The sequence below is a fragment of the Thamnophis elegans genome, chromosome 1 (assembly GCF_009769535.1).
Source record: "Thamnophis elegans isolate rThaEle1 chromosome 1, rThaEle1.pri, whole genome shotgun sequence".
NCBI classification, from domain to species: Eukaryota; Metazoa; Chordata; class Lepidosauria; order Squamata; family Colubridae; genus Thamnophis; species Thamnophis elegans.
Window position 1 is genome coordinate 118,452,280 of NC_045541.1, and position 15,937 is coordinate 118,468,216.

A 15,937-nucleotide genomic window follows, 5' to 3' on the forward strand; every position below is an offset into this window, starting at 1 on the left:
TAACTAAAGGGAGAGCTTGGGACCACCACTTTCCTCGCGGCAGTGGGCTGGCTCGGCGGCTCGGGCTCCTTTTCTCCCTTTTCCTGGTGTTTGTGGCAGCCGAGAGCGCGGAGGACGCCGCTCCTCCTGCCGCACGTGTCGTGTGTTTGTGTGTGTGTCGTCCCCCAGATAAAATGCACCACTTGGGTTGGCCCTGTTAACTGGAGAGAGAAAGGGACGGTGTTGTTTTTTTTTTTTTTTTAAAACCAAAATGCTTCGGCAGTGAAGCCCTTTCACAGAGCAAAGCAGAAGAAGGGAGGGTGTGTGTGTGTGAAAACGGAGCCACAGCTGCGCCGCCGCCTCCTCCCCTTCCCTTCCTGCCGGACTTCCAAGCCCAGAGAAGGCGAGGAGCTGCAGAATCCGGGCTTCCTCTCACCTCCTGCTTCTTCCTGGTCGCTTCGCCCATAGCCAGGGGCGGGGTTTTCACGAAGGCGTCCCGAAACCCAAGCATTTTTTTTTCCTATTGAATTTCAAGATCTCTCCCTTGAGTTGAGTTCCTCCAACCCCTCCCTAGCTCGCCCAGGCTTTCTCCTCCGATTGGTTTTAATGGGTAGGTCCGATGGAATAGCGCTAATGTAATGTTTGCCGATGGCTTACTCGTTGCGGGTTATATAAGTGGGCGGGGTATACGGGAAACATTTTACACGATCTTGAAAACCTGCAGGTTATTTGCGTGGGCGGGTTATTTGCGTGGGCGGGTTATATGGGTGAAAATACGGTATACAGCTGAAACTCGAAAAATTAGAATATCGTGCAAAAGTTCATTTATTTCAGTAATGCAACTTAAAAGGTGAAACTAATATATGAGATAGACTCATTACATGCAAAGCAAGATAGTTCAAACCGTGATTTGTCACAATGGTGATGATTATGGCTTACAGCTCATGAAAACCCCAAATCCACAATCTCAGAAAATTAGAATATTACATGCAATCAATAAAACAAGGATTGTACATAGAGGAATATCTGACCTCTGAAAAGTATAAGCATGCATATGTACTCAGTACTTGGTTTGGGCCCCTTTTGCAGCAATTACTGCCTCAATGCGGCGTGGCATGGAAGCTATCAGCCTGTGGCACTGCTGAGGTGTTATGGAAGACCAGGATGCTTCAATAGCGGCCTTCAGGTCTTCTGCATTGTTCGGTCTCATGTCTCTCATCGTTCTCTTGGCAATGCCCCATAGATTCTCTATGGGGCTCAGGTGAGGCGAGTTTGCTTGCCAATCAAGCACAGTAATCCCACAGTCATTGAACCAGGTTTTGGTGCTTTTGGCAGTGTGGGCAGGTGCCAAGTCCTGCTGGAAAATGAAGTCAGCATCCCCATAAAGCTTGTCTGCGGAAGGAAGCATGAAGTGCTCCAAAAACTCCTGGTAGACTGCTGCGTTAACCCTGGACTTAATGAAGCACAGTAGACCAACACCAGTAGATGACATGGCTCCCCAAATCAACACAGTCTGGAAACTTCACACTGGACTTCAAGCATCTTGCAGTGTGTTCCTCCATACTCTGGGTCCTTAGTTTCCAAATGAGATGCAAAAGTTGCTCTTATCAGGAAAGAGGACTTTGGACTACTGAGAAACAGACCAGGTCTGCTTTTCTTTAGCCCAGGTAAGACACTTCTGACATTGTTTGTTGTTCAGGAGCGGCTTGACAAGAGGAATATGACATTTGAAGTTCATGTCCAGGATCTGTATGTGTGTGGTGGCTCTCAATGCACTGACTCCAGCCTCCATCCACTTCTTGTGAAAGTCCCCAACACTTTTGAATGGCCTTTTCCCGACAATCCTCTCCAGGCTGCAGTCATCCCTGCTGCTTGTGCACCTTTTTCTTCCACACTTTTCCGTTCCACATAACTTTCTAATAATGTGCTTTGATACAGCACTTTGGGAACATCCAACTTCTTTTGCAATTACCTTTAGAGGCTTTCCCTCCTTATGGAGGGTCTCAATGATGGTTTTCTGCACAACTGTCAGGTCAGCAGTCTTTCCCATGATTGTGATTCCTACTGAACCAGACTGAGAGACCATTTAAAGGCTCAGGAACCCTTTTCAGGTGTTATGGCTTAATTAGCTGATTAGAGTGGGACACTTTGAGCCTAGAATATTGCACCTTTTCACAATATTCTAATTTTCTAAGTTTGTGGATTTGGGATTTTCATGAACTGTAAGCCATAATCACCACAATTATGACAAATCATGGCTTGAACTATCTTGCTTTGCATTCAATGAGTCTATCTCATATATTAGCTTCACCTTTTAAGTTGCATTACTGAAATGAACTTTTGCATGATATTCTAATTTTTTGAGTTTCATCTGTAAATTACAGATACAGCTTTTACTTTTACTATATTGCACCTATTGTTTGATATAATTCCAATTTTAAAAAGCAAGACTTCCAACTGGTGATCATATTGCATTGGTTTCAGGAGGACTGATGTACACTTATATCACTGCAACACAGAAAGTAATTTTAGTAAGCAATGGTTTACAATCCATCAAAAACTTAATAATTGTGCATGCCATCTTAAAAAGAGGCAGGCCAGATGCAGGCTTAATATTATTTGGGATGGAGTGAGTCTGGTACATTGTGAGACACTATGTTATTGCTGTGTTATATTTTAAAAGACCATGTTGCAATTTAAAGCAAAAGAACACTACTCGCAATAATCTCCTTAGAAAGTTGGCTAGAAGCACTCTACTACTCTGCAAATGACTGCCCTTGCATTATGTTGTTTGTAAAGAGAATATGCTTGCCCTGTCTGAGGCTACTCTGTGCATGCTATACAGATAGATAGGGAGCCTAGTGATATGTGCTACATAGTAACTGGATGTTTGCACCCCACCCCTCTTGATAAACTATGTATCTGGGGGGGAGGGGAATAGCCCCACCGGGTGTCAGGAGTGTGGCACGAGACCTGGAATATGGAGAGGTGTTATGTGATCTGGCAGAAATTGTTACTACACCTCAAACAGAAAGATTAAAAAGATGTTTGTTCACTCTGTTTGGGGTTGAACAAACATGTCTAAATTGCTCAGTTTTGAACTAGCTAAATATAATTTTATAAAGCCACGATTCTTGTCTTCTCTATTTGTTAAAGAAAATATAAACAAAGGCTAGGGCATAAACCTTATGGAAACCATACATTGTGCCAAATTCTTATAATTTTTATTGTAATACAAGTTCGCTATAAATTTAGGAAAGCAAGCATCTTATACTAACTCAAGAAGACTGAATTGTCTCAAAATTTTAAAAGCTGTACCTTTCTCCAGAACAAAAAGACAGCTATCAATTTCTTTCATAAGTTCATCCATTTTAGCTAATCTTGATTGTAGTTTTTCACATTCCATCTTATATAATAAAGAACATACTTTTTATTTGTAATGTAATATTTATATTATAGTAAATAGTTACTATTATAATAGTTAATATTAATGCCATCAAATAACGTTTGTTTGCTAATGCAAAAATAAAAAATGTAATATATTCAAATATTACATAAAGTGTTGGGTGATGTATCACACAAAGGATATATCTGACACATATACATATTTAATGGCTGCATAATCAGGATCTCTGGTCTATTTATCATATGCGAAATGAAAATGGTAATGTCCATAATGGAATATGCTTCTTACTAACATGTTAAAAATTAAGAAAACAAAGGATTTGCTACACTTTTTCTTCTATTATTTATAGGAGAAGATTAAAATGAGTTTTGTACTATTATGGGGAGAGAAAAGCTAACAATGAACAACTCTAGTGACAATGTTAGTAATTGTAGTAGGCCATCCACATTATATCATTGCAAGTTAAATTTAGATGGAAATTGTATCCCGCAATTCATTTGCATGCATTTCTATTTTATTGTTTAAGATTTTTAAAAAGTAATAATTCCAATTAGGGAGTATTGAGCTATATTACATATTATTTGCAAGTAAATTCACAATTTACTTGTTACATTTTCTTTGGGACAAGATAGCTTGAATTCAAATCCCTGTTCAGATGCAAATTTCATCTTGGAATAGTCAGCAACTCGGATTATACAGAATGTTAAACCACAATGTACTTTGCTTATTTTTCTAGGAACAAGCTATTAATCTTATAAAATTGCATTGTAAAGGAAAAAAGACAGCTTATAAGGAGGGCAGGATACAAAAACAGAATTCTTAATAATTAAAATGGTCAACTGTTATATCTCATTGTTTACCATAAATAATTTACCTTTGCATGGTGCACCAACTTCACATATAATTTTGCTTTTCCTTTGTGAGCAAGAACTTTACTTTGCTTGGTGAAACGGGATTTCATTTTGTTCAGCTCAGCACCAAAACCTCTCAGCTGCAATGAAATTAAACTTTCCTTAGTTTAGCTGATAATTCATTTATTTATTTATTATTTATTAATTAGACTTATATACCACTTCATAGGGCTTTCATCCTCTCTAAGCGGTTTACAGATTTTTAGCAAATTGAGTCAGCAAATTGCCCCCACAGTCTGGGTCCTCATTCTACCTCGGAAGGATGGAAGGCTGAGTCAACCTTGAGCCGGTGAGATTTGAACCGCTGAACTGCAGATAACAGTCAGCTGAAGTGGCCTGCAGTACTGCACCCTAACCACTGCGCCACCACAACGCAGTGGTTAGGGTCATCAGCAATAGATTGAATTCAAATGTTGGCCACATCAAACAGCTATCAGAAACAATTTCTCTTATCCACCTCTTTCCAAAACACTTATTTTGAATCCCCAAATGTAGTATTGAATGAATTGGTGGAATCTGCTGAATTAACTTCATCATATAGACAACTTGGAAACAAGAAGTCCATCGCAAGCTTCTGTTTAATTTCTAAGGATAGCTCCAGCCTCACTTCAATCAATCAATCAATCAATCAATCAATCAATCATTCACAATAGAGATGGAAGAGACTTCTAGTCTAACCCCCCTCCTCAAGCAGGAGATCCTATACAATTTGAGACAAGTCTCTTCTTAAAAACCTCCAGTGATGAAGCACCCAAAACTTCTGAAGGCAAGCTGTTCCACTGGTTAATTGTTCTCACTGTTAGGAAGTTTCTCTTCTTGATTAGTTTCCATCCATTGTTTCTTGTCTGGCCTTCTGATGATTTGGAAAATAAGTTGACCCTCTCTTCTTTGTGACAGCCTCTTAAATACTAAAATATTGCTATCATGTTACCTATCACTTCAACATCTCTGTCCTATTTAACAAATCCTCCTTAGTAGTGTTTTTTCTGGAAGATCTTTGTGGAATTGATAAAAGCATCTGCTTCTACAACACCTATTGAAACATTTTAAATTTTTATTTAAAGTTATTCAATCTAAAAGAATAGTCCATTATCAATGAAGGAGCATGCAGTAACTATCTGTACATATTTTTCTTACATCTTTTTATTTATATACTGTTTTCATTTATATAAAACTATTTTTAAAGTGAGCATATTTAAGCAATTTCTATACAAAGTGCCCTAGTAAAAATCCCAAATATTCATAAATTAAGATAGGTTATTGACACATTCCAATAGTTATAATTAAGCAGAATAAGTCAGTCGTCTTATACCTCTTCCTTTGAGCAAGTTTTCATTACTTCCCAAAAACTTTTATTCATATTCATCAGAAGTTTATCTTGATCAGCTGCATGAAGTTTTAATCTGAAATAAAACAAACATCTGTGCAAGTCTATTGATAGAAAGCAGAAATAACTTGGCTGGGATCCAGTAAAACAAAGGGTGGCTGTACCAACTTTTCCTGCAGTATCCATGCAAGGTTTTCAGGGATTTTTAAAGAAAGCTTTCAGATACCCAAATATAAACAACTTGGAAGAGATGTTGGGTCACTGAGCCTGCACTCATAATGTTTAATGTTTAACCTCTATTTTCACTCACTTCTGCTTTGCCTACATGTCACAAAAAACTGTAGAACTATTCACAGAACAGAACCAAAATGATTATTAATAGACATATTACATTATTCTTGTAGTTAGCTCTAATTTTGAGGATTTCTATACAGTCATCTTTACTGGATGTCTACTATACAGCAAGAAAGCAGACTTTTAAGAGGGCAGCACATTTGAAATTATGGGATACTTCTTTTTTTAAAAAAACATGTCCATATCTTCATTACAATTGTTCGATTTTTCTCAAGGACTTTGTCTAATGCCATAGTGTGCTACATAGTGATCAATCCATAGGCAGTAAGTAATTTACACTTCAAATCTGCTCTCCTTCTATTCTCGCTTTAGTGACATTATCAGAACTTTTCCTAAGCACAAGTATGGGATTAAAAAAAGCTAAACATACAGATAGTCCAGAGCTAAACCATTTAGTTATAATAGCATTGAAAAAAGTATCTGTATGACCGTTTTTCACATTTAGCCATTGCTAAATGTCACAGTATCCCCGTGGTCATGTGATCAAAATTCAGACACTGGGCAATTGGCATGTATTGCTTTTGTTTCCATTTAATGCACAGCTCTACTTTGTAATCTTTTTTATAAGAATTCATAATTATTTCTGAATTACAATGCACACATTAAAGTGATCAACTGATATCAATAATATTGCAATTCATATCAAGTTTTAAGTAGTTGTTAATACAAGTAATGTCTGAAGAAAAATTGGGAGTATCTTACTCTTCTATTATTGTGTGAAGAGTTTGACAGTCTTCCTTATAAACCTGTAATTTGGGTTGATAGATGCAGTAGCTGAGAATTTCATCTTCTGGGACATATGATGTATTGACTGTGTGCTACAGAGGGAAAAAAAACATATATAGTTTCTTAAGAAGGAATCTAATTAGAATTAGAATGTTCCTGTTTAGACTTGAGAAAACCAATATGCACAGAATTGAACTGGAAGCAATACTAATTGCTTCCTTCTTGGTACAGCTATTCCAGAGGCCAAAATAGCATAAATGTAAATTAAACTGAATGTTAAAAAATATGTTTATAATGGCTGAATGAGACCTATAAAGTACAATATGCATACTGATGAATCTTAAATCTCTAATATAAAGCACTAAGCTTGTTTCAGTAGTAAAATCAAATTCTTAGTCATATTGCAACATAATTACTGTATTTTTCAGAGTATAAGATACACCTTTTTTCCTCAAAAAAGAGGCTGAAAATCTGGGTGCGTCTTATACACTGAATAGAGAATTTTTTTGCCTCCCAAAGCCCCCCCCCCCTGCACCAAAATGGCCTAGCCTTATGAAGGCTTTCAGACAGTTCCTGGGGTCTGGGGAGGGCAGAAATGAGCCAAAAAAGCCCCCCCCCCCCCGGCAGCACTTTATAAGCCTCCATAAAGCTATGCATGCATTTTTTTTTACAAAAAAAAGCCAGTTTTCGCGAAAAATGGGCTGACCTTTTGCTCTTTTTTGCCCCCCCCCAGCCCTCAGGAGCACTCTGCAACACCCCCCCAAGGCTATTCATGCCTTTTATTTTTTTTAAAAAGGGCCCGTTTTCGCAAAAACTGGGCCATTTTGGGGAGGTTTGCAGAGTGCAAAAACTCCCTCCTCCTTTGGAAAGCTCTTTAGTTAGTGATTGATTAGAATGACATTGATCAAGTGCTGTGCCAGCAGAAACAAGCTTTAGGTGCTGCAGGTTGTCAGCGATTTCCTTCTCCAGCACATGGATAAATGCACCTGCAAAAAACTACCTACCTACCTACCCACACTCTCTCCCTACCTACCTACTTTATTTCTCTCTCTCTTTCTCTCTACTTCTATTTACTTACCTACCCTCACTCTCTCCCTCCCTACCTCCTGTATTTCTCTCTCTCTCTCTCTCTCTCTATCCCTCTATCTACCTACCTACTTTCTCTCTCCTTACCTACCTACTGTATTTCTCTCTCTATCCCCCTACCTACCTAGCTATCTAGCTACTCTCTCTCCTACCTACCTACTGTATTTCTCTCTCTCTTTCTCACTCTCTCTCCCTACCTACTTTTTAAAAAATTTGCCTCTTCAAAACCTTGGTGCGTCTTATACTTCGGTGTGTCTTATACTCCGAAAAATACGATACTAGGATCTTTTACACATACACACCTTGACCGGAAGGTGACTCTGACGAGGCATTTGTATTAAAACATGGACTTGGAGAAGTGTGAAAAATTCACGAACTGTGATAGTACCTTCCAGCAATTTCTAAAATGGAAACGTTTAAGTAAAAACATTAGTTTGGAGTTGAAATCAAAAGTCTCAATATTTTTTTATTATATTTTTAATATACACATTAAGCTATAACCAAAATGTAAGAATAAAAATTAATTCAGTGTATGAAAGCATTATCTAAGATAATAGGTCGACAGTCACAATTTCAGCAAAATGGGCAACACAAAATCTAGCTAATTAAACATTATGAGAAACCTGCTAGATTTCAAGGTCATTCCTTATGTATCAAAATATGTTTTGAAAGAAAACGGTATAATTTAATATATACCTCTTGCAAATTTTGTTCACAAATACTATCCATGAGAAGCTGAGTCTCCAGTTCAATGTTTTGATGAACTAGAAGAAAAAAATAGGTTAGGGATGTGAGAAAAAAAATCCCACCTAAAGATATATATATCAGTAACAATAGCATTAGTTTACAGCCTAAATGATTTTAATTTTGATTTTATTTGGCATAAAGTTTCATTTTTTTCTCATTTAATATTCTGATAAACTTTGAGATAAATGAGAAGCAGCACTTTATTGTAGGGTTTCTGATAGGAATAGGAAGAAATAATTCTACCAGTATTTGAATTTAAAGTCATCTAGCATCTCACCTCATGTTTCTAAAAAACACAACTGCCAATTTATGGCAGTGATGATAAACTTTTTTTTAATCTCCAGTTTGCATTCTTTTTTGGATCCTGCCTAGACCATAGTGGGCATGGCCAGTGATGTCATGACATCCACAGAGCAGGAAGAACCAACCAACCAACCAACCTTCCCAGTTTTAAAAATAAAAACAAAAAAAATAAAAAAAACCTTTTTCAGTTCCCTTCTTAAATTCTTCGAAACTTAAGTCTCAATAATTCAGCCCCACCCACATAAGGAAACCCAATAATTAGTTTGCCCACCCAGATTCATGGAAACAGAGGGACTGATATTATATAGAAAATATAATATAATATAATATTCTCTCTAGCATTTCTGTGTATTTTCTATCATCTATATTATAGAAAATATAATGCACATAGAAAATACACAGAAACGCTAGAGAGAATGGGTTTGGGTTCAGGTTAAGACAACTTTAAAGAAGTTAACAATATCCGTCTTACATTCTCTTCCCCTACTTTCTGACTGTGTCCATCCTCACTATTGATAACTCCCATAAAGATGCCTTGAGAAATCATGAGCCACAAACATTTCCCTTGTTCCCCTGTTAGGCTCTAATTTTTTTTAAAAATAGTTTATTATCTGTAGCTCTTCATTTGGAACTGTATCTATTTGGGAGGTATGGAGTATCTGATATGGTAATCAATATTCTGAAACTGGCATGACAAGTACAACAGTAATTGTATGAACAGGACCACAGCACATTAGCTAAAATTCACATATAGAGGAATTGTGCATAGAACCTAAAGGTTTGTTACTCTTAACAAGAACCATCTTTAGAGTGAACTACTTCTGAATAATATGAGCAATTGTAGTAGATAAGCTGCATGAAATAAGCCCAAATACCTTCTGACAACTGAAGGAAAAACTTCCATATACAATACTGCAAATGCCTCTACTGTATTTCAGTTGTTATTTAAGTCATTAGTTTGAAAGAAATCTTACTATTGCAACTTGTTTCAACCTTAAATGAATCAAAAAGGTTATTGCTGCTTTGTTTCTTTTTCTGTTTTGTGGCCACCACTTCTGGAATATGTTTATTTTCTTCAGTTTCTGTGTCGTTATGAGGTACCTCTGTGCTATGAAGGATCTAAAATTAAAATAGTCATTATTCATAAAATATCAAATCACAAGAAATATTACAAATATTTTACAGGTTATACATCTTTAGTTTAAAATTATATGCTTTTTTCAGTTATATAACCTATTCATTATCACCATTTTTTGTTAAGAGTATTTTTATTCTCAAGGCACAGGTGCCAGCATTAAAACTGAAATAATCTGTTTTCCAATATTACCTAGCTAATTTGTAGGTAGTACTGATCTTCTTTAAAATAAAATCCTATTGCTGGGTAATTATTTTTTTAACCCACAGATTTGCAAGAACTGAACAAAATAGTAAACTTTTACCAACCTGCTTTTTTTCTGCGATATCATTCCAGTCCATATCTTTCTTGAACCTTTTTTCTTCTTGAATGCCCTCATTTTCTTGATTTATAGGTCTCTTTAATTTTTGATTTGTTTCAAACATTTTATTAACAATCATTTTTTCATGTATCTTGTCAAGACATTTTTCTGGCATTTCATGACATAAAGATTCATTAGAATCCATTTCCTCTGCATATGAAGGAAGCAGTTCTTCATCTATGTAAAAAGGACACAATTTCTGGTTTATTTTATCTGAGGAACTCTTTGTAAGTAAAGAGACTTCAGAATCTTGAATTTCTGAGTTTTTATCCAATTTGGCAGCAGGAGCTTCTTTGTTGGAAAGTGCAGATTTTCTTTTATTTGGTAATTTAGGTGGGAAGACAGCCAAGGGCATTATTCTTATTTTATTGTTATCTGTATTTAAATGTACATTAAGAGGAATGCCATCAGTAGAACTTGTATTTATCCCTGCTTTAGAAGCCATTGCATTGGATTCAATTCTCCTGTCTTCTTTCAACTTCAAGGAACAATCTGGCTTCATTATCAGCTTGGGCAATTCTTCACTAAGACTGGACTGGGCATCACAAGAGAACAGAACAAGTTCTGGTTTCTTCTCAGCATCTTGTAACTTTGGACAGTTGCTGATAACACTAGATTCTTTATTTAAAATGACTGGCTCATCCACTGGAAGTACATCCATTTCTTTTATAGTAATATCATCTAATTGTCTTGACTGAGATAATTTTTTAAGGTCTTTTTCCATTTTGCTTTCATTTAATAGGTTTTTCTCTCTGTTTAAACCAAGGGCAATTTCATCAGGTAAGGTTGGCAGTAGAGAGGACTTTCTGGTAGGAAATATCAATTCGTTCTCTTTATTTGAATCTACAATTGAGACAGTTTCTTTCATATGATTAATTTTAGCTGTGCAAGGCTCTAGTCTCTCTTTAGTATTCAAAATGTTCTGCTGTGCTTGGACAATGGACTTTTCAGATGTAATTTTGTCAATATTTAATTTCTTTTCACAATCAACTATTGAAGCAGAGCATTCTGCATTAGATATAGCAAGGGAATGTAACTCACATTCATTTCTATCACTCATAAACCTCTTTTCAATTCCTGTTGTGTAGTTACTAGTTATCTCCATGTTCCCATCATCTGAAAAAGCAACAGTTTTTTCTTTTGACATTCTGGAAGTGTTTGGTATCTGTTTTTCAGCAGACACCACGTAGCAGTTATGTTCCTTGTTGGTAACTGTGTCTTTTTTTATAAATTCCAGATCATTTGTCTTTTCCTCGTGATTCTGTTCCATATTTTTTTCTAGCATCTCTTTCTTAAATTCCAGCAGATTCCCACAACTTATAGTATCGGAGTGCAAACTAGTAGCTTCTGTGCCATCCTGATAAGATGTGAATGCATTAGTTTTATTGAAAGGAAAAAGTTGCTTAGTTTGGTTAGCAACCTGGCAATATTCAATTGTTTTGTTATCAAACATTACTGTGTGCATATTAGTATTTACTGGCTCATTAGCTATTTGATTTGAAGAGAACTCCCATTCAGCATTCTTTTCTGGTTTCTTATAAAAATTTTCTTCAGGATTTTTGGCAATTTTAGGAAATCCTGCAGTATCCATATTATTCTGAATAGATGTTTGTAGAATCTTTTTGTTATGGAAAACATCATCATGGTTAACTAACACCGTGTGGCATTTTGTAATCTCCATTTCATTATGTTGTTGGGCAAAAACACTATTATTATCTGGGTCTACTAAAGTAGACTCACAATTTAAATTTCTTTTCTGTCGCAAAGGTTTTAGACTATTTTTGAAAATTTCAGCTGGTAAATATTTTGTCATTTCCATATCATGACTGCTCATAATCATGGTGTTTTCTGCAGGAACAAAACTTGAAGATTTACTTATTGTTTCAAAGTTATTATGTACAGACAAACTGGTTTCATTTGCAGCATCTACGAACAATTTCTGAGGGGCCGCCTTAGCATGTTGGAGATCATAGTTGACTGCTACTGTATGACTTCTTGTCATTTCCATCTCATTTTCATCCAGCAAACACAGATCAGTTCCTTTCTTGGCTGATTTTACTAGAATCGCTTTGCTATTTTCTTTGTTCTTTGACTGTAAAGTCTCAAAGACAGTATCTTTGATAGATGTCATACTAATTGGTTTAGTGAGTTCCATGTCATTATTATGTACAAACATTACAGTTTTATCTGAAGGAGCAAAAGACATGCTTTTATTTACTGCCATATTATTTGATATATTAATGTTGATATTCTCTTCAGAAGATGAAGTTTGTTCTTGAGTTCTTTCTACTGCCTCTGTAAGGTTCTTCCTAAATTCTAATTTACTGTTTGCACTCAAAGGAAATGCAACAGACCTATCACTATCTGACTCAATTGTTTTCCTTCCAGTTCCTGCACCCTGCTTTGGCACGTTAAGGAAGTCAGATATACTTCTAAGAGTTTCACTTGCAAGAGGATTAGTTATTTCCGCACCATCATTTAATGTAGATAGGATAGCTTCATTTGAAGATACAATTGAAAGAACAGGCCTATCTTCTGCAAAAGTGACAGGATCATGATTTAATGCTACTGTGTAGCTTCTGGTAATGTCCATTTCATTCCCGTCATTGTGGGAAAACACAATAGTCCTATCTTTGGTTGGCCTAGTTCTACCAGGTTTTTGCATAATCTGGGAACCAGAATTTTCTACATGCTGATTTATTATACATGTTATAGGTTTCGTTTCATCCATATCATTATATATATTAGTAGTTTTGTCTACAGATTCTAAGGGAAACACTTCAGTGGTTCTCTCTTGCCGCAGCATGTTGTAATTTACTGGCACCGTACAGCTCTTGGTAATCTCCATTTCATTGTCTTCACTCAACGGCAATACCATAAACCTATCAGAATCTGAATCAGTTATGCTTTTCCTACTAGCACCTGTCAACTGCTGAGGTATATCGCGGAATGCAACAGGCTTCAGAGAATTATGTCTTAAGGATCCTATAGCTTTACTTATTTCCATATTCTCACTGGAAGCGAAGGTATTTTCATATTCAGGTATTAAAGATACTGCATTGTTTGAAAGCCCAATTGATTTATTAATTGTACTATCTCCTATTGCTGAGTTAGTCCATTTAGTGATACCACTGGTAGTATATGGCATTAATGGAGTCTCTACCTGCTTTTTAAAACTCTTGGAAACTTGACTTGTATTTAAGTTTATATTTCTTGCAGAGCTAAGATTTACTCTTTGATTTAAAAGCTCCACGTTACCGTAATAATTTTGCTGATCTGCAGCAGTCATTTTACTGACTAAGTTAGAATGATGCATGCTGTTTAGGTAAGAATTCATGGAAACATGGTTTTTTGTAATGTCCATCTCAATCTCTCTAATATTAGTTCTGTCCATTAGCTCAAAAACATCAGTTTTCTGTTTTTGATCTAAGCCATGAACAGGGCCATCTGTTCCTTTAGGATGAACTTCCCAGATTAAACCTGTACAATTCTTGGTCATTTCCATATCTTCAGAGAAATTAGTTTTATCACCATGGAGAACAGGCACAGAAGTGACAGAAGGTTCTGTAATAGTCCCAAAACTGGTTTGTGAGGGTAAAGTGTACCTGTTAGTTATCTTGGCAGCAGAATTATGGTTAATATTTGCTTCCTTGTTATTTACATTTATTTCACTGTGAGACATATTTGTGTTTTGCTGAATACCAAGCTGAGAATTTGAAGTCCTTAGAGTACAGCTAACTGTGCTATGAGTAACTGATTTATCCTTTCCAAGATTCTGTTGTTGATGTATCATGCTACTTGAGCTAGTTTCAGATGGCAAAAGTCTTTCTGTATTGGTAGTAATTACATCCATACTTTCAGCACATCCTAATTGCTTTGAAGCACAAATGCCTTTTTCAATAGATAGAGCAGAGGTTTCACCATGTTGCGTATTATCAAGTCCTCCAAAGACAGTAGTCATGTTGCAATTTTCCATTTGCAAATGAGAACTTGCATTTTGTTTGGAAGAATAAGTGCTTCTTTCTAAAGCTGCTCCACTTGAAGGGATCTCATTACAGGGTGCTGAAAACAATTTAGTGGACTTTAAACTTCCCAAAAAGTCTCCTAAATTAATTTTCTGTGTCTTTTCAGTATTTGTCTTCTGTTGAGATAAATTGCCCTCATTCATTTGTACAGAACTATATGAGAAGCAGGTTTCAGTAACTTGTGAAGTTTTTTTTCTAGGTTTTATCTCAGACAAAAATGATTCAAAATTTATTTTCTTGGGTTTGTCAGTGTCTTGACAAACTTTAGGGTCATGGGTAATCAAGATTGTATGACCAGATGTCATATCCATTTCATTTTGTTCTGAAAAAATCAGTGTTCTATCCACCATGTTCAACTCTTGGCTAGGGTTGGCATCAAGACACTATAAAAAAGAAGAAAGCACGGACATTTTAACTACTAATTATATTTAAGCTATGTTTTACAAACCTATGTTACACTGAATGCCAAAGCTCTGTCCTTTCTATAAATAAATTAAAATACACTACCTGTTTTAAATTCATCTTTTGAATTTCATAAAAATGGGAATGGTTCAATAATTCTGGGCTCAAATGTGATTGTGTTAAACTGAAAACCATGACAAAAAAGAATTTTGAAACTAAGCAATTATTATCCACAATAAAAGAAGATAAAAAGAGAGGTATTTTCCGAAAAGTTCAGATCAATTACATATATTTAATGTACAGATTATACCTCAGGTTTCAAAGAAAAGAAAGTTTTAATGAGTACTTAGGGCATCACAAATTCCAAATGCTCTCAATAGTCATTCTTATAAAGTTATTTTTAAGAAAGGAGAAAATCTTCAAGATATGTTTACTGGCAGAAAGGTGTTTAAATACATTACATGAAAGCAGAGAAAAGAAGAGAAAGTTTTAAGGACATATGTTAAGAGTATAAAATGAAAAATATGGAATTAAAAATCAGTGTTGAATCTAAATAAAAAAAATATTGAAAATATTTAAATTTGCATTTCTCTTATGTATGAACAGGTATTGTTTTGCAAGCTAAAGCTCTCCAGTTAAATCTTCTGTCCAAGTAATTTGAATGAAATAAACTATCATCCATTTAAATAAGAGCTTAAAGTATTATTTGAGTTGCTGCCAAAAGTAATAAGCAACAATGAAAGGAACGATGATATGGTAGATATCCGTCAACTCATGGAATTACTGAAAGCAGTATTAGCTCTTCTTTTTTTTTGAAAACTTGTACTAGTATTTATAGATGTTTTTATCATTCCAATACCATTCCAATACATCATACTGTATTGTATTAAATAGATATGATAGATTACATAATTAAAAATTACTGTATTTTACCTCCATATGTTGCAAAGTGTGGATAGGAGCATGAAGTAAAGTGTTCATCCCTTTGAGGAAGAAAATAGGATTAAATCCTTTTGGTTAGTGTTATGTTAACATGCCGTATAATTTTTTACTAAAATCAATCTGTTCTCTCCCCTAACCTAGTGCTAGCAAAAGATTACATTTTCTAGATTCAAGAAATTTCTTTACAGTATCCATCTTGTATCCCATTTGGTATCCATTCTGTTTCCTATTGT

The 15,937-nt window shown here is 35.6% G+C and overlaps 1 protein-coding gene across 1 annotated transcript in view; it reads right to left on the minus strand.

Moving 5' to 3' along the window:
- Positions 1-15,937, minus strand: part of KNL1 (kinetochore scaffold 1) — a 31,985-nt gene that overhangs the window by 9,363 nt on the left and 6,685 nt on the right. Inside the window, exons 9-17 of the mRNA XM_032213554.1 lie at positions 15,696-15,745; positions 10,283-14,743; positions 9,814-9,958; positions 8,486-8,553; positions 8,092-8,190; positions 6,680-6,795; positions 5,609-5,699; positions 4,260-4,376; positions 3,298-3,385 (exon numbers count right to left, since the gene is read on the minus strand). Coding sequence (XP_032069445.1) covers positions 3,298-3,385; positions 4,260-4,376; positions 5,609-5,699; positions 6,680-6,795; positions 8,092-8,190; positions 8,486-8,553; positions 9,814-9,958; positions 10,283-14,743; positions 15,696-15,745 — 5,235 coding nt within the window. The remainder of the gene's footprint in view (positions 1-3,297; positions 3,386-4,259; positions 4,377-5,608; positions 5,700-6,679; positions 6,796-8,091; positions 8,191-8,485; positions 8,554-9,813; positions 9,959-10,282; positions 14,744-15,695; positions 15,746-15,937) is intronic.